At 46.3% G+C, this 19219-nt stretch overlaps 1 protein-coding gene across 2 annotated transcripts in view; it reads left to right on the top strand.

Annotated features, from left to right (window-relative positions):
- The window catches only part of MRPL23 (mitochondrial ribosomal protein L23), a 261681-nt gene that overhangs the window by 124463 nt on the left and 117999 nt on the right, over nucleotides 1-19219 (top strand). Inside the window, exon 1 of one of the 2 annotated variants that reach the window (XM_069623943.1) lies at nucleotides 14814-14932. The exons of the other annotated variant lie outside the window; for it this stretch is intronic. Within the exon in view, the coding sequence (XP_069480044.1) occupies nucleotides 14916-14932 (17 nt within the window). The 5' untranslated portion in view covers nucleotides 14814-14915. Of the gene's footprint in view, nucleotides 1-14813; nucleotides 14933-19219 lie in introns of those variants that run through there. 2 annotated transcript variants of the gene reach the window in all.

Below are 19219 nucleotides of genomic sequence, written 5' to 3'. Positions count from 1 at the left end.
TGCTAGCCACTCAGGCAGCAAAAGAGGCTCTAGACAGCTCCCTCCGTGGAAGAGCGGGGCTGTGAACTGCCCAAGACTAAGAGTGCTGCTCACTGGGAAGTCCATGGGAAAGCGGAGCAAAGAAGAGGAAACCGAGACGAATGGAGGAGCAAATGCTTACTGATGAGTGCAGAAAAGGGAACTCATATACTGGGGTGTTCCGGGGCTGGGAAACCAACGTACCTGAATACCGGACAAACTGAAACTCATTGTGCATGCTACCAAAGGGCAAAGGAGAGGACTGTGAATAACGAGCCAGCTACCAAGTATAATAAGTACTTTTCAAGGGTACAACTATACCTATTGTATACCAAACAACTAAATTATATACTGAGTATGTTTTGAATACGGGAACAAAGCAAAACAAGTGCTGAACGATTATGAATGAAATGCAAGGGAGATGAAGTGAAAGCAAGGTGGTGAGAAGGGCCAAAGAACCACAGAGTGAATTGTATGAGATACAAGTGAGGGCAAAGCGAAAAAGACTGCCAAGAAAAATGGGAATTAAGCCTTGAACCAAGATACAAGCGTTCACAAGATTACAGGTTGAGAGAGGAAAACCTATGTTGGCCAGAATCTGAAGGATACAGAAGTACAGCAAAGTGCACATTGTTACTGGTTGCATGACCTGCGATGGGTGGACCGTGTGGTCCAATAACTGCGCATAGACCGGGTAACCCCATTTGAAAAGAGCAAAGGAAAGCAGGGCTATCGTTTGCGTGACCTGTAGCGGGTAGACCGTGGTCCGACAACTGCACCTAGACCTTGTGGCCCCCTGAGAATGAACAAGAAGTTGAACTAATACTATTTTAAGACAGCTGAAAGAGTCAGCGTCTTGGGGAAGGATCCTACGACACTTTATGAACGGTGTTGAATTTTGGGGAAGGAAAACCCTGGTGCCTTTTGAGGAAATGTTGATCTGTTTTTAATGCTTGGGAAAGGGAACCCCGAGTTCTTTGTGGAACTATTTTGAACTTGAGAAAAGGGGAAGCAGAGAGGAAAACAAAGAGCTGGAAGAAGCTCAGAACTTTACTTTGCTGTTGAAATCCCTACACATTGTATAGATTTAGTTGTGAGGGTAAGTATAGGATTTGGACACAGACAGACTTTTCATTTGAAAATATGTACACTGGCTATCCTTAGTTTTATTTAGGTAGGGAAATGCCACCTAAGCATAGGGCAAGTTAGGCCTTACTCCATCCTGACATTTACAATAAAAGCTTTTCTTAGAAGGTTGAATATGTTGTCTGTGTCTTACTTCATGATGCCTTCAGAGCAGCGAGTGGCGTTTTTGTTCTTTGATCCGTTTACTGTGTTTTCAGATTTGGGCTCATTCTAACTGGATTGGCTTGGCTCTGTATGCTTTGAACTTATTGAAAATGTTTTGCCTCTGAATTGCTTTCTGGATCTCTTGTCTGCTGTGTGCTTTGGAATTCTGTTTTGCCTGGAATTCAACCTTGATTTAGCCTATGTATTGTTTATGGATTTTTGCTGAACTGTCCTGCCCCAAGGATTCACCCCCCCCCCCCCCCCCCCTCGATTCTTGTAATTAGCCTGCCTTAGTTTCATCCTCGGGCTGTCCGGGTCAGGTGCCTGTGCTTTCTTCTCTGGACTTTTTAACCCATTGGCATCTGCGTCAGACGGGCTACTCTGACCTATGGACTTGCGTCTACTGGTTGGAATACTGATAGGTGTATCATCCTTTTATCCTTCTGAATCATGTGGGGACGACAAGGGGGAGGTGGAAGGTCTTGTTGGCACTCAGGGTTCTTAATAGAATATCTGAACCATACTTCCCTGTTCTTTTCCTCTGCTGCAGCCCCCGCTGGTTCCCGATGTATTCCTGCCTTTTCGCATGAGCCTGTGGCCTTGCAATAGTTTCTCCTGTAATTTACACTGTTTTCTTAGGAGGAAAGTCTCCCCAGATTGGGGACTGCTGTCCTTTGCTTTTCCAGCAGGGACAGAGGTGTTTGCAGAGGGCCCTCAGCTCGCTACACCCAAGCTTACTCATACCCTTGAATATGTTGCAAATTCCAACAGTATATCCCTAAGGACTCTCTTACTCTCTGTGCAATTGTAGAATAGTTCATTAATTCAAGGGCATGGCCTTGCTTAGAGTTCTTTGCAATAGGCGTTTGGTCTTCACCTGGGCTACTCTCCAGTCAAACCTTCTAACACAAATGCCTAACTTTCACTTCACCTGGTGCACTTTCCTACCAGGGCTTTATTATACAAACATTAATCTTCACCTGGGATACTTTCCTGGCAGGCTTTTTTATTTTTATTTTGTTTGCCAGGACTTCACCAAGGATAACTTGCTTTGCTAAAACTCCACTTAGTTACTAACTTTTCCCTCATGCTTTGTTCTCAAGAAGTGATTTACTTAATTTGGCCCCCTGTAAAGCACTTGCTTTTTTTTTTTTTTTAGGTACATCAGTTGTTTGTTGCTTCTGCGGAGCAAAATCCTTCCGAGGGTTTACCAGCTGTCTACAGTGTTTCTCCACTTACTGCTGCTTCGGCATACTTGCTTCGTGTGCACCCTGTCAAGCGATGCACTCTCGCTTGTGTCAGCTTTCACGGTGCGCGGTTCCCGCTGCTCTCTCTTTCAGCAGCGCACCACCCGCACTCTAGTTTCTCCATTCCGTCTCAGATTTACCCTTAGGCTCCCTGCCACTGTGTGCTTGCCTCCAGCATGGTGCTCAGTGGTTTTACGAGGTGCGAGGCAGTCCCGCATCTGGAGCTCTCGTCACTCCTCATCATCATGATCATGATCATCAGCTGCAGCGGGCTGAAGTTGAACTTCCCGGTTTGCTTACTAATTTGCCAACAACTAGACTTCTTCCTTGGTTGCTCGGTCTTCATGCTCCTCATTATTCCGTTGTTCTTTTTCACGTCAGTCATTATGGAGTTGCTTTCTGAATTATTTGAAGGACAAGGATATTGAGCGTTCAGGGAAGTGATCCTCACTACTCCTGTCCTAGTTGCCAGCATATTGTCCCTAATGGGAGTTTGGCAAGTAATCCCAATAGATTTGTTAGGAGGTGGGGGATTAGTAACAATATGCCATTAAGGCATGGGGGACTGAGAAAAAATCCCTGGAAGGGATGGGGAACATGTGCCAACGACCAACAATCGTGTGCCCCCTGTAACTAAGCTCCTGCAAGTAACAGCGCCACAATGCCCCTGGGCTGTCTGTGCGCTATATAAATATAAATAAAAATGTGGTGTTCTCCAATGATATCACCTGGTATCCGCGAGAGTCACCTCCCCACATGTAGTCCTCCCTCATAGCTGCCCCCAAGGTCAGGTAGGGGCTGCCATCCCCTGGACACAAAGGGGGAGGTCCTCTCAGGGAAAAGAGTGATATTGTCAGATTCATCACACTTACCTTTCCTTGCATGGCCCAGCAGGGATGTAGGCTGGGATACAGCATTGTACCTTCAGAGCCCGGGGGTGGGTGGGAGGGGTGTTGTGATGGAGGTGGTCTGGGTCCACCACCCATGTGCAGGAGCCAGGAAGCGCTCCCGGTTTCCTGCTGTATGCCGGTGGGCCCTTACTGGAGAAAACATAAGGCACATCACACCAGCCCAGATTTCGCCTTGCTACACCCCTCTCCTTAGCCAGCAACACCTCATCAGCCAACCACACCCAGCCCAATGTCCCCCCTCTCACCGGAGCTCCCCCACTGCACTGTGCCCTACTCAACACAATATCTCTGGTGGAACATGGACATGACATCTATGACCTGATCACTAACAACAACCTGGACATCCTCGCTCTCGCTGAAACCTGGTTCACTCTCCTCTGGCCCAGCCCGCTGTCAAGATCCGAGTCTACCTCCCCTTTCTCCTCACCTGACTCCCCTGAGATATATCCCTGAAGGTCAGTCTCTGTCTTCTGGGGTCTCCTCTTCGTGCTTGAACCTTTGACTCCAGGTGCTCGAACCTTCTTTTCATGTAGGTAAGGTCTGGCCCCTCCGGAGGCCACCTTGGCAGAGGTTAAGACCTGCCCTAGGGGAGCCCAGGGGGCCAGCCTCAGTATTAGGGAAAAAGCTCGAAGGCAGAAAAAACCCTAGTCCATAGATGGGTTCAGATGATGAGTTCAAGAGATGACACAGATCTTCAGGTACAATGTCCGGAATATAGTAATCGTGGAATACACAATCCGAAGAGAGGATAATAATAACAATGGATAAAAAGAAGGAGAGAGCAAGTAGGAAAAAACTACAAAAGTAAGGAAGGAGGAGTAACGAAGAAAGGGGTGGAAAACAAGGAATGAAGAAAGTAGCGGAGAGCAGAAAACAAGGAGGAAGTAAGTTAACGGTACTACACACCAGAGAAGAAGCAAAAGGGGTCACCTTATTAGGCTCCGCTGAACGCAGCGCAGAGGCGACACCGAGGCCGCCGGCAAGAAGGAGGCAGGAAGTCGAGTGGACAGGGAGGTAAGCAAGGAGTACGGAAGGGTTCCGTGAAAGAGGAGCCGACGCCGACTACACAGAGCGGTAGGCGAGCTAGAATAGCCAGGAGGAGAGGAGGAAAACTAACAGCTGAGAAATTAAGGAAAGCGGAAAAAAAAAACTAGAAGTACGAAACTAAGGAGGACAGGTAGAAAGAGGGTTATTAATGTAGTACAGGCTACTACAGGAGGGCTATAGAGGAATCAACAGTACGGGAAGGAAGAACGAGTACACAAGTTTCGGAGCGTTGAATGAAAACAAACGCAGATACAACGCGGCGAGTAGTAGGCGGGGCCTAGATTTATAGGCGCCGGCGCCATGTTGGGCGAGGACTAGAAAGTTCATCGAAGTTTGAACTTCCAGCGACTCCAGCATTTCCAATCCTGGTTCCCGACACCCTCTCCCTAGCTCCCAGCGGCTACACCATACTGCACTGTGACAGAACACAGAAATTAGGAGGCAGTGTTGCCCTGATTTATAAAGACAAAATCACTCTGCACTCCCTGAAGACCCATCTCTCTCCCCAACTGAGAACGCACCTTAGCCAAAATCAAGTGCTCCACAAATGCTTCCGTCACCCTCCATCTCAGGATGGAGACCTCTCAGTTAGCCGTCAGCCACCAGAAACCTACCACCCAGCTCCACATCATGGACAACCATAACATTGGCTACAATGACCCTCTATAGACAGAAGCCACCATACTGGAAAACTCCATGAAAGCTCTTGGCTGCACCCAACTTACCTCTGAACCCACCCATGCTAAAGGCTGCATACTAGACTGGTTCCTGGAGCACAAAACCGATGCCACCATCCTAGCCAACTGCCCCTGCCCATTGTCTGGCCACAACATCGGATTCTTCTCCATCCCTGCAAACCACAGCCATACTGGCCACCGCCCCCAACACCCATAAACCTGCCACCATCCGAGCCTGCAATATCTGCAACCTCACAAACGACTGCATCTTCCCTCTCCTCTGGCAACCCCTACCCAACTCCATTGACAAAAACTTCCTGGTGCAACACTACAACAACCCGCTCACCACCACCCTTGACCTCTTGGCCCCCCTCAAAAACAGAAAAACAAAAGAAGGCCCAACACCTCAAACCCTGGTTCACACCAGAACTCAAAGCCATGCAAACCAAGAAAAGAGCAGCAGAAACCACCTAGCATAAGAATCCTAGCCCAACTAACAAATCTCTTTGCAAACATCTCTCGCCTCTACAGACAATCCATTCAGAAGGCATCATCATACAACGAAAGAATGTTCAAATCATCCTCCAGTTCACACAAACTCTTCACCATCCCCCCAGGAGCTGGAAATCCCCTGCATTCCCCCTACCACGAGATGGTAGTTAATGAAACAAAGTAGCTGTGATGTACATTTTGAGATTTTGTTTTTGAAGATCCGGATAAGCCAATGAGAAAACAGAAGAACTAAGGCATACAAGCAATGCCACAGCCACAACAGAACTAAAGCTGGGCCAGTTAGTAATAGGAAGCCCAAGGGTTGTAGTCAGTGCTACTCCCGTGCTGAGAAGAACGTGCTTAATCTAAACTCACATTGCCAAAACCAAGGTAACCACAAGGAAAGAATGTATCCTTGCTACTGTTTAATCATTAATGCAGAAGGGAAAGGTGGCAAACAAGCTGCCCTTCTGGAAGGGGTTATCCAGAGGGAGATGAGCATGGTTTGTATAATGAATATTCTAGTACCTGAAAGTTGCATTTTGAGGCCAAGAAACACAATTGAAGTTGTAGTTATTCTAAAATTGAACTGAAAGCTACCATTGAAGCACTTTTCTCTTTTGTTGTTGAAGTAGACGGGAAGGCGAGAGTACCCGTAGGGCAAGAAGTGATTGCCCAGAAGAAACCTGGTGAATGGATAAGTCAGGTAGTAGAAGGTACAATGGCTGAAGTGGTACTAATAGAGAACATCATATTGAGTTTTGACTGTTGCAGAAGAGTTGTGAAAATTAGCTGAAGAGAAGTTACACATATTGCTGCAGTTAAAATGATGGTAAGTCATCCTGACCAGGCTATTTGTTGTTGCCACCAATGTGAAACAGTTCTTATTGCAGGAGATGCAAGAGCGTATTACTTTTTCAAGGTACTTTGTTGAAGCAATGGCACTTTGCGAATTTGAGCACAATAACTTAAGAACTGTACTGGAACTTTGTGTTGAATCGGATTTCCTCGTTTTTCCTTTTCTTTGGAGAAATCCGTTGTTTGGATCTGGGGAAGGGAAGCTCGCCCAGACCACAAGAGACATAGATCATACTGTGAATCAGGGTATATATGCGATATAACGTTGTTGATTTGAATTGTCATACCATACATTACCTTTTTGCTTTGATTGTTGTATAAGTGTGAGGGTTGGATATCCCCCACTTGGTGCCTTCCTGGTTACCGCAGACCCTCCAGGATTTTGCGGCATGAAAATGGCAAATTTTGCGGCACAAACCTTTATTTAAGATGCCATTTTTGCAGCACAATTTTTATTGACTGGAGGGTGCAGGATTGGTACATTGCAGGAAAGAGGCTGTGCTACAATAAAGCAAGGGTGTCAATATATGTATCTTTCATATCAAATAGGAGTCCTAGATGTCTCTGGCTTGGCAGAACAGTGTTTATTTTGGCTACGTTTTTTGGTTTAATGTGCATGCCTATTTAATATTATTAACGTTATTAATCATCAGTTGTAATGCTGAAAATATTCCCCTTCTATGTTCACCAATCCCGCAAACACCCACACACCTCTCTCACTCAACACACCTCTCACCAATTCCCCATCACAACTTTTATTTTTGAACTTCACGCTCGGTCATACACACTCACGTGCTCTGTCACACTGCCAAGTCACAATTTGCACTCTCTAGTCCCTGCCAAACTCCAAATCATACTCCCAACTCACACCGTACGCTCCCCAATTCCTCCCGCAGAATACAGTCCTTCATTCTTGCATGCTACTTCTGCATCGTTCATCCTTTCTCCCATTCTATCACACTCTTTGCTCATCCTTTCTCCCAATCTGCAGCCCACTACTACCCAGGAGCCCACGTTCCTTCCCTTTTCTGTACCTCCGCTCTCTAATTTCTGGCCCACCGCTTCCACTCTCTTGCCTACTGATTCCACCTCTGATCCACTGCTCTCCCTTCGCTTCCTTGTCTACCACGCCACAGCTCACCCATCACTCCCCTCTCACTCCTTTCTCTCACATAGTGACCATTTTTCAATTTTTGAAAAAAAAACTAGATTTTGTCCTAAAAAAATGGGGCATCTAAAAATAGAGCAGAAAATGTGCTGTTTTCAGATGAGCCATTTTTTGGAAATGAGCAGGCCACCTTAATCTCAAAAGGTGACCTGCCCATTTCCGCGGGGTAGGGCTGTAATGCAAATGATGCGCTGGCCAGCCACCATGAATATGTTTGTGTTAGAAACTCTCTCCTGACAATGGCCTACAGGGCCCCCTGTGCATTTCACTGTTACTGGCCCTTAAGGTTCCTGCCTCTGTAAAATGCAACCCAAAAAAAAAAAAAAAAATACATTTTTACAAAAAACAAAAAGACATTTCTACCCCATTTGGGGGAACAGAAATGCAAGTGAGACAGCAGCTGTCACAATTAAAAAAATGTTTCTTTTTATTGTATGAGTCAGCAGGGTCAGTAAAGACCCTGTAAAGCAGTGGCACCCCTCGTGCACGTATTTAAAGTGGGCGCATAGAGTGGCCTACAATTTCTGCACATTTAAAAGCGCATCTTGCTTGTCAATTTGGGATGCACTTTTAAATGCGCAGAAACGCCCCCTGTTTTGCGCAAAGTGGTGAAAAAGGACATCTGAATGGGCGCATATAAGAAGCGTCCATTCAGATGTCCTTTGTGGATTTTTTTTTTTGCTCAAGTGATGAAATGTGCTTTCGCATTTCGTTTCTTGAGTCCAAAAAATAAGAGTTTAGCCCCGTGAGTTTAAAAAATGTTTTTCCCCCCAAAAATGGACATTTTTGTGGGCGTTTTTGCAAAAACTGCCGTTTTTCGCAGCATTTTGCAAGATCGCAAAATCACTATAAACTGGAGGGTCTGACTAAGGAGCCCTCGAGCCTCTTTTCCTTTGCAGATGGGGAGCAGGTGCAAGTGGATCTAGGTCATCTGGCCTATGCCCCGCCCACCTGGTGCCTTCCTGTTTTCTGCTCTTTTTCCCTACTGAAGGAGCCCTTCAGCCACTTCCTTTGCAGGTGGGGAGCAGGTGCAAGTGGATCTAGGTCATCTGGCATATGCCCCACCCACTTGGTGCCTTCCTGGTTGCCGCTCTTTTTCCCTACTTAAGGAGCCCTTCAGTCACTTCTTTTGCAGGTGGGGAGCAGGTGCAAGTGGATCTAGGTCACCTGCCCCAACCCCCACCCACCTGGTGCCTTCCTGGTTGCCGCACTTTTTCCCTACTTAAGGAGCCTTCCTGGCCTAAGCCCTGCCCACTTGGTGCATTCCTGGTTGTTGCGCTTTTTCCATACTTTAGGAGCCCCCCCAGCCTCTTTTCCTTTGCAGATGGGGAGCAGGTGCAAGTGGATCTAGTTCACCTGGCCCTAAACCTCCCCCACCTGGTGCCTTCCTGGTTGCTGCATTTCCCCCTACTTAATGAGCCCTCCTGGCCTAAACTCCGCCAACTTGGTGCCTTCCAGGTTGCCGCTCTTTTTCCCTACTTAAGGAGCTCTCCAGCTTCTCTTTTCCTTTGCAGATGGAGAGCATGTGCAAGTGGATCTAGGTCACCTGGCCTAAGCACCACCCACCTTCTTAGCCCTACCTCTTCCTTCCTGCTCTTAACTCTTAGAACAAGGGCGTCTCTTGCCCGGGCATTCGAAGCAAAGGGCAGATGAAGAAAAGGGCAATTCCTGTTCAGACCAGAAGGACCAAGGACCCCTGCCCATACAGCAGGTAAGCTGTCTCTTTTGCTTTGCTGTGCAAAGTGAGTGCAACAACAAAAATTCATCCTGAGTCTTTCCTTGATTTTGGGTGTAATTTATCCTCTCAGCACTGTTATGTGTCCCTCTCCCTCAATTCCCCCACCCGCTTCCACTTCCTAATTCCGATCCCCCCCTGTCCCCCAACCTCCCCTGATTGATGTGTTGAATGTTATAACTGACCTTCCCAGGGCAGCCATCTGTCCGGCAAGGTGTCTAGTCAAATGGTCGACAGGACAAATGATCAATTTTTTTTTTTAGTTATATATATTTTTTAGGTTTTCGTTTAGGGGAAAAAAAAAATCAAAAATTTGAACAAAATTCCATCATTTGACCTGTCGACCATTTCCATTCGACCAGTTGACCTACAACCGTCCGGATGTCTCTGCGGCTAAGGGCAGCTCCTCCAGAGGCGGCTCCATCTCATGTCTGCAGATATCAGCAGGGGAAGCCAGTGGCCAGCCGTCAGTGACTAGTAAGGTGGGAGTGCCCCGGGTGAGGAAAAGAGCCTTCATTCTACCCTGAAAACCCTGCCACTCAGCCGACTCTCAGACTTAGGCGCGTTTTCTCCAGTATTTAAACTACCTTGTGAAAGTAGTGCCATTCTGGGGTTTTGCCTTCTTAGCAAAGCATTCATCTAGCAAACTTTTCAACCGTTGTCTGAGCGCCTGTCTTCTTGTCCAATTGTCTATCTTTGTCTCATCTGCTTGTGCCCCTCCATGTGTCCTTCCCTAGTGTTCTCCCCACCCCTTCCTTTACTCTACTGCCCCTACTTACTCTATGGTGCTCTCTGTCTCTCCTATATTTTCACACTGATTCTCTAATCACTACATCTGGTAGGAAGAAGTTTAAAAAGGACATCTTGGTCTCCAACCCAGGCCACCCCATCGCTGACACCTATACCAGTGCTTCCTCCAGGCAAACCCTCACTGACATCCTCGTTGTCGTTCCCTCAGCAGACCTATGGAGTCTCCATATGGTTTTTGTGCTTTCTCCATTCTCTTCTCCCATTAATGGTGGCACCCGGTGGGAAGCTCTCCTGGCCATCTTCCACTCTAAGGTCATCATTAATGTTTACCTGAATGGTACCGTCTTGGTCTAAGGCCTTCAGGCCAACCGTCTTCTTTTTGATAAACACTTCCCATGCCTCATACTTCCTTTCTTCTTCTGCTGTCCCCTCTCTTTCCTCCACGACTTCCTTGCCTCCCCCTGCTGTCTCCGCCTTGGCTTGCTTGCCCTCGCCTCCTTTCTCTTCTGCCCCCATCAGGGCTTCTTCTACTCCTCCGCATGCGTACCTCTGATTTGTACCCCTCCCCGGAAGTCTTTCAAGAACGGCAACCTTCTCCATATTTCCACTCTAAACTCACTCTTGCTCAGCTGTCAAACACTCCTCTATCTGCCGCCTCCTCGAAGAACTTGACATCAATGTCCTCCGTCTCACTGATCTGTCACTGAAAGGCACAGGAGACCCCACTCTCTAGATTGGGCTCTTACCGTAATAATACATCTCAGAAAGGAAATCCAGAGGAAACTATTTGCAAAAAGGCGTATGAAGGATGTTATTGTACCCAATACATTTTTCTGTGAATTTAATCACAAATTAATCTGCACTCTAACGATTTTTTATTTTACATAGCAGGAATATTATAAAAACATCAAAATTTGATAAAAATCATCCTATTAAATCATTCATACATTTATCCACATCCATACAACATCCCATCCAAATACTCATACAACTCATCAATAAGTACAAGATAAAAACATAACAAATATAACAATTCATCCACAATTTCATAGTTATACAAAAAACGTTTTTGTGCAAAACATAGTGCAGGGCCACAGTAGATTTTAGAAGAGGTGGTCAGCAATCGGGATAGGCCAAAAAGAGACTTTGCAAGTGGCCTTATCCTAAGTTTCTCTCAACCGGTTTCGACGTGTAAACAATGGTTTGGTACGTCTTCATCACATCCACATATGTCCTCATCTTACTTGATCTCTCTTCTTCCTTTGACACGGTCAACCATGCCATCCTGCTCAACTGTCTGTGATAACCTGGGTATCACCAATCAGGCCCTGGCTTGGCTGACCCCTTTCCTCTCTGATCGACCCTCACAGGGACAACTTGGGTCCTTCCTCTCCTCTATTTCCATTTGTGTTGTTCCCCAGGGCCCAACCTCTCCATCTGGCTGTTCACCCAATACCTGGCACTTCTCGCCCACAGTATTGCCACTCTCTGCCCCAACTTTCAGTGCTATGCGGACGAAACTCAGCTCATTTTCAGGCTGCATTCCGCCACCTCTTCTTCTCTTATCTCTGACTGTCTGCTATCCAGGAGTGGTGTGCCGCCAACGATCGCTGCCTTAATGCCAGTGAGACTGAGATTCTCCTCATCGGCACACCTGCTCCCTCCTTTCCTGTCGCTCTCTGGCCGGCCTCTTGGCCCTCTTCCTTCTCCCACCTGTGAGGCTAAAATCCTCAGGGTCATCTTCAACTCCACTCTCCTCACATCTTTGACGTCTCTAGGAAGTCACACTACCAGCTGAACATCCTCAGAGGTATTCTTCCTTTCATATCCTTCCCCCAGAAGCTCACTGTCTCCAGAGCTCTGGTTCTCTCTAGGCTGGCCTACAGCAACAGCCTCTTTCTAAACCTGCCTGCTACTACTCTGCGCCCTCTGCAACTCATCCAGAACAAGACTGCAAGACTTGTCCTTTCCCAGGGATCATATCTCTCCAGGACTGAAATCTCTGCACTGGTTCCCAGTGGCTGTGAGGATTAAGTTCAAAACCCTCTGCATTGTCCACAAGGCCCTCTGGGGCCTCGCTACCTCCAACTTCCTCTTCCTAAATATCTTTCTTCTCAAGCTCTTCGCTCATCCGCCTCCAACTCCCTCAGGGTCAGTCGCTTCTCCAAGCAACGAGTTGGTGGTACATCTCTTTCTTCGGCTGGGGCCTCCTTCTGAAACAGCCTCCCTGAAACTTGAGGAGAACCATCTCCGATTCCGGAAGCACCTCAAGACCTTCCGCTTTGCTTTTGCTATCTCTCCTCCTCTCCCCAGCTGAACTTCTGACTAAAAATGCACTGGTCACCTGGCTACCCTCTGATCTCGGGCCCAGGTCCCCTCCCCGCCAGCTGCAAATCTGCACTGCCCCCCGGGCAACACCTGCATTTGGGGGGCTGTTTCTGTATCCCTACAGTTTCCACCAGCTCAACACTAGATGTCTGCACTTACCCCTGCACTTGCCACTAGCTGGCCGCACTTTTACCTACTGTATTTATTTATTTATTCTATTTATTTTTTACTGTTGAGCCTATTTATTGCACTGCCCCCTCGCCCTACCCGCACTTTCCCTTCCCCTGCACTTGTGCAATCTCAAGGTCACCTGGCCTAGTAAGAGCGTTCTCTCTGCCTTCCCTCTGTTCCCCCTACCTTGCCTTGTTGCACTTTGAAACACTACTGTATAGGCGTGTTATAAATGCCATATCATATATCATATCCCTTGGTGAGAGTGTCCCCTTTTACTCACATCCTTGTCAGGATAGGGATAGTGAGTAGTTTGTTTAAGCTGTTTTGCAACAGGTTCGATCTCCGGGTCCGCGCTTAGAAACCTCTGGGTATTAAGCGCGTTAGAAATAGCCCATCATATATCAAGCATTAGGCAGTGACCAGGAGCTACCTCTGAAAACAGGGAGCTCTGTACATGGCGTTCCCCAAAACCAACTTCAACATAATACAAAAACATTTCGTTTTGTCCATTATTTATTACCCCTTGTGCTTTAAATGTTGTATAGATGTGAACTGATGTTTGTTTATAGCTTGTCCCAAATTCACATAGGTGTGCTTGTGGCAGTATCAGTTGGCCTGGGGAGCAAAAAGTAGCTCCAGGTAGGTGTTGGTATCAAGCTAACCATGCTCTTCTAGGCAGCAAGCTAGAGCTATATAGCTCCCAGCCCCCCCTTGTTTTAATTTACTGTGGCATGGAATTGTTCACTGGGCATCAAGGTTAAAGGCAACATGAGGAGTGTTTTTACATGGTACTTGCCCACCTTTCTGGTGTCAGGAAATATTTCTATACATTGGCTTGGCATTTTTCACTGGGCAATAATGGCAAAGACAGCAGGAGTATTCTTATGTACTATTGGCCTACATCAGTGTGGTTAGTCTGGACATATTTTACTTAACTGGAACCAAAGGGTGAAGACAACATGGAGTATTATGAAGTGTCTAGAATGGCCTACATTTCTGCATCCAGTCTGGATATATTATTTTACTGCAGCATGGCATTTATTACAGATCATCAAGAGTACAGCAAACATGATGTGTTATTACCTGGCCAGACTGGGCCACATTGGTGCAGCACACCTGGATGTGTTTTCATACCATGGCATGGAATGTTGTGCTGGTTAAGCCAATATGTGTATGTTCTTAAATGGTAGAGTTGACATGTAATGGTGCAGCCCACAGGGACATGTATGGGTACAACCAGAATGGAAATGCGTTTTATACTGGTATAGCATCCTGAACATGGCAAAGTCACCCTGAACATTAGTTGAAAAATGCTCTTGTACACTGCATTTTTCATGTATTATCCTACAAAACAGATTTTAAACTGTGGCTTTTGACCCAATTTTTCACAGAAAGTGAGCTAAAAATACAAGATTTTAACTCAAGTGTAACCTTTTCTTAGAGTAAAACATAGTTATCAACCTTTAGTGTCACCACGGTGGTTAACACCCATTGGTGGTTGAGGACCCATTGAAGTGCATGGATGGGTAGTGGGCTTGGAAAGTGAGTTAGCTGATTACAAATCGAGTGCCACCCATCCAAAATGTGTGATTGAGAGGTCACTCCTACATATTTGTTGAAAAGATGTACCACCCTCCAATTTAAAAATTAACTAGCGGCCACTGGCATAGACCCTTCTCAAATGTTATGTACCCCATTCTTTTACCCCCACAGCCTCTTTGCAAGTATTCACAAACATAAGTTCATACTCCCATCACATACACGCTGAACCTACCAATTTGGGCAGAAGACTCCAAATTTGTTTGATTAAATCCCCACTGCAATCCTGTGGGGGAATTTCTTTCTCCCGCTTTATGGGGTGAAATCTCCCTCCCTCGTGCTCGAGAATGTTGGGTTGTATGCCATTGACACCCATCTATACAAGACAAAAAATTCGAGAAATACCCCTAGATAGTTCTGAAGGCCGTAGTTGACGGGGACGAAATCGAGCAGGCACGACCTGCTGGCTCGATCTAGGAGGCTCACTGGGATTGCGACCTTCCCGCTCATATGCCGCACGGAACGTGACGTAGTTACATCACGGGATATTGCACGACATTCATAAAACGTAACGTGTAAATCACGTGATGAAGATGTTTTTATTGGTCCGTTCCTCTAATCGGAGCTACTTGCAAAAGATATCGGCCTTCTGTTCACCATCGGAGAAAGTCAAAGTCGATCATGGCGCGGCGAGTGCTGTGAGTTTAATTTTGGGGCGGGAGGGGTTAATTATGTACAGGCTGTTGAATCACATGCCGTGCAAATAGCGGTTTAGCTCGTTCCATTTAGAGGTTTCGACTATTGTTTTACCTACTTTTTATTCCCACCGTAACCTTGTAACAATCAGTTTTGTTTTAGAAGCGACTCTAAAAGTCTAATTACATTGGATCTGCGCCTACTTCCGGTCTCCTTTCAAATGTATTGCACTTAAGCCTATTTCTAGTCGAGCACCATTTCTCTCAATAAATTGAAGTCCAAATTTAGCCAGATTGGTTAGAAAAGAGAGATAGAATATAGCTACGACACTAGACAGGAAATAGATAATTCTGTAGTAATTAAATTACTACTGCAATTTTTCAGCAACAAGCATTGGCAATGCCAACAGTTCGAGCTTTTATATTCTCCTCGTCCTGTGTGGGTGGGAAGCTCATCAATTAATTGGGACGTTGCCAGCTGTGTCCAGAAACAGGTGGGAACTCAGGGTGGTTCATATTAGCAGGGTCGCCCAGCAGCTTTAGAGCATACCTGCCTAGTCTCCGGTTTAACTCTGGATTTTTACGCTCTTCTCAAGGTCTCCGGGGAAGAACGTGGAGTCTCGGCTTTACGGGGGACTTCAAAGGGCCCTTCACAGTGCACTTCTGTCCTGACTGAAAGAAAAGCTGAGAGATATGTGGCGGCCTGTCCAGCCTGCCTCTGCAGTCTGAGCACAGTAAGGGATGTGGGAGGCAGATACAGGCCCCAGTCTGCCGGGAAGGGGGCCAGGTACTCGCAAAGCACCTCCAGTCACTCGCTCTTTTGTAATGTCGATCGACTTCTGCCGCCTCCTCCAACTGAAGGACGTTTACAGCACCGTTATAATGGGCCTCATTGCTAGTTGATCGGTAAGTGGTAAAATTGGATGGTAACTGAATTACTTCCAATTTTACCACTAAGCTGTACAAAACCCTGGAGGTAAATCTTGGCATCTATGGAAAAAATCAGCAGAATTGGTGGAATTACTGCAACGGTAATTCCGCAAAAAAAGCCCCATTGGATCTAATGTTCCAAAAATAAATGGGGAAATACACCGCCTGACCAAGTGGCAGTGACAGTAATTAATTTTCTGCGGATTTACTGCTTAACTCGTAATGAGGCTCATTGTGCCTCTGCAAAAAGAAATGATAAACATCTCTGGCTTCCTTCCACAGACTCCGACTTAGTTTGCCCATTGTGTACCTTCAGTGGCTGCTGTGGTGGAACCAGTGTTAGACAGGAATTCGGTGATGGCAGTTGGAAAGTGAAGCTGGGAGGGCTCTAGAAAAGGCAGCTTGTAATGCGAGTGCTTAAAAGTGCACAAAAATAGAGAAATTAATATATTGCTTTGTTACAAGACTGCTGAATGGAACATGGGGTAACTTTTTGGGGTCCCACCTGGGGTCCCACCTGAGGCTCGAGGCCCCTTTCATTTGAAGAAGTTGCATGACTGTTGCGCTGTCATGACGAGCCCCTTCATGAGTGCAGAGAAGCTGGGCTCTGCAACAGCACCTTGTAATCCGCTTTGTGGTCGATTAACAGGGACGATGTGCCTTGTGTGTGCGATCGGAGTCAACAGGGAATGTCGGCAAGCCTGATCATGCTTTCAACGCACCAGAGGCCCGTTTGTGCTTGAGCTAAGTGAACGCCCCAGAACATATCGATAGTTCACTAGCTGAGGGATACATTTACGTCCACGCTAGTAATTTCCCCCTCTGACAGTGCCTTGTTATGTTCCGTTTGTCGTATTTGTAGCACATACGCCAAATAGGCATCTTGGCTCGAGGATGCAACGTAACAAGGAAATAACCTCCAGACTAAAATAACAGAGTGGAGCCATGGAGTGTGATGAAGATGTGTAGACCCCCACATTTTTAACAATCGTCACTGGAACAGGAAACTCACCCAGTGACAAAGGCCAGAAGGAAGACCACCAAAACTACAAGCAAAGAGAAGAAGCACCCAGCACCAGGACCTCTGCCAATTGTGGCCCATCCACTCTATCACTTCCACAAGGCAACCATGCAAGTAGGCTGCCACCTCGGTCCGGTCAAGGTCTAACTGCACCAGTATCTGTGTGTCATCCGCATAAAAGTAGCACCTGAAGCAGTGAGAGCAGATGAGCTCAACCAAAGGGCGAACATAGATATTAAACAGCATTGAGGATAGAGCAGATCCCTGAGGGACACCACAAGAAACAGGAAGACAAGACGTGAAGCAGAGAAAATTATTGATCCCTACTCATCAGGAATGAAGGAAACCAGGCCAGAACGGTTCCAGAGAGACGGGCAGAGGCTATGCAGGACAGGAGGCTAGGATGGTTCACAGTGTCAAAGGCTGCTGACAGATCTAACAGTATCAAGGCCCCAACACCACCTCTGTCAACCAGCCTGGGTTGGCCGTCCACCATCAAGACCCTTTCGGTACCCCTACCTCGCCGGAAACCTGACGTCCCTGAATCGGTATACGGTGAATTTAGTATACCCTTGTACACACACCGATTACTTGTCTTAAAACAGACCAACTCCAGTGATTTACATCTTTACACAATGTGGGTGGTAATTGTTCACTATAGCGTGCTTTGGCAAACATGCACACATCGCTCCAATAACGCATGCAGTTACATCTTTCACTTCACTACAGATGTCATAACTGTTGACTTTGCCAATGATTGTTTAAACAGGACTTAAGTGAAGGACACCCATAGGGCTTGTAAATCAAGTGGCTAAAAGCAGACCTTGATTAAGCATGTTATTAAAAAAACAATTAAATAAAATAAGACATTTTTATTACACCAGAAGTGGGTTTAAATCTCAAATTAAGGAAAAGCACTGAATGCACTTTCAAGTGCAACGTTTGATGGTTAGGCTTGATTAACGCAAGCTCAAGAGTTCCCACGAGGAGGTATTTTGGACGAGAGGGGCAAGAACTGGGTGGAATGGCCATAGAGATTAACATGGACACTGGCAGTCAATGGGTGGACAAATAATGTGTTCCTCCTCACATGCCATTTCTCCCTATCTTTACTCTTATACAAATGTATTCATACAGGTTTGTTGAGATCAATATCTACAGGGTCAAAGGGTATATGTGTAACACAACTGAGAATTCTCCTCTTTGAATAGCCAAATGTAATAGTGTGTTTGTGTTGATAATTTGTCCACGGCCATGGAGTTGTTAAAGCTGAACAACCTTTTTTAGAAAAAACATATTGAATGCAATTTGCTTTAGTTTTTTCGACTGCTACCATCTTCCTTCGCTTTCGATCAGGTTTTATCGTCAGATCGCAGAACCAAGCCCCACTATCCAGTTTCTTCCTTTAAAAAGCCTGCATGCAGATAATGTTAATGTTATATTTGTACTGCGCAATGTCGCCACCGGAGTGGTTCCCTGTTTGTATCGGGAATAGGAAAGTGAACGTTTTGATGTCCTGTTGGCAGCTTCAGTACTGTTTGCACCGTTCACTGAAATTAGTGCGGTATTCGAGTCAGTGTGACTTCCCAGTGTGCTGTTGTGCCGAGTTGTTTGTCTGTTGTTGCAATGTGGTGAAGTAAGTGCAGATTGCTGTGCAAAGAAGCAGTTGTGTGAGTTTCTGTATTAGAAGTGTATGCAGAAAGTTGAGGTTTTAGAGTTGGGTTAGCTGGTTTTACCTCTTTTGCTTTGTGTTTCTGCTCTCAACATCTGATTATCCTGTGTGTTTGGTATTGTTTTTGTCCGCCCACTTGGCAGGCATGTTGATATGTGCCAGTTTCCTCTTTGTTACTGTAGTGGTGTGTATCTGGCTGATGCAGGCGTGTTCCCCTGTCCTTGGTTGGCGATGTTTGGGTTAGAGGGCTCTGGTCACTCCCTGCCCGTGGGCTGTCCTTACCTGCCTAGGTTTTCCCTGTGGACTAGCAGTAAGTGGACAGGGGTTGTTAGGCTGTCCTCCTCTGCCCTCCGGTAGGGAAGATTAAGTTAGGGGTCATGGGTAACTCCTTAGGATTCTTGTTTCCCGTTGGGTGTATGCTTCCTTCTGGTTCTGGAGCAGAGCCAAGTCTTGAATAGTTTCCTAAATTCCTGTTGATCCCTTGTGAAAGTCATTCCAGGTATTTGTTGAGATAGATGATACTCCGAATTTTCTTTTATTGTATGCTTTTGTTTCTAAGTGACTGTCGTTGCCTGATCTGAGTGGTGTTGTCGGATGGTAGACGGTTATTTCATTTAGGAACTCTGCTCCTTGGCCGTGGATTGTTCTGTGCATTATGCATATTGTT

This window comes from Ambystoma mexicanum, chromosome 11 (genome assembly GCF_040938575.1).
Source record: "Ambystoma mexicanum isolate Mex_15411 chromosome 11, UKY_AmexF1_1, whole genome shotgun sequence".
Lineage (NCBI taxonomy): Eukaryota > Metazoa > Chordata > Amphibia > Caudata > Ambystomatidae > Ambystoma > Ambystoma mexicanum.
The sequence above is the reverse complement of the archived record's forward strand: the minus strand, read 5'-3'. Positions and strand labels throughout refer to the sequence as shown.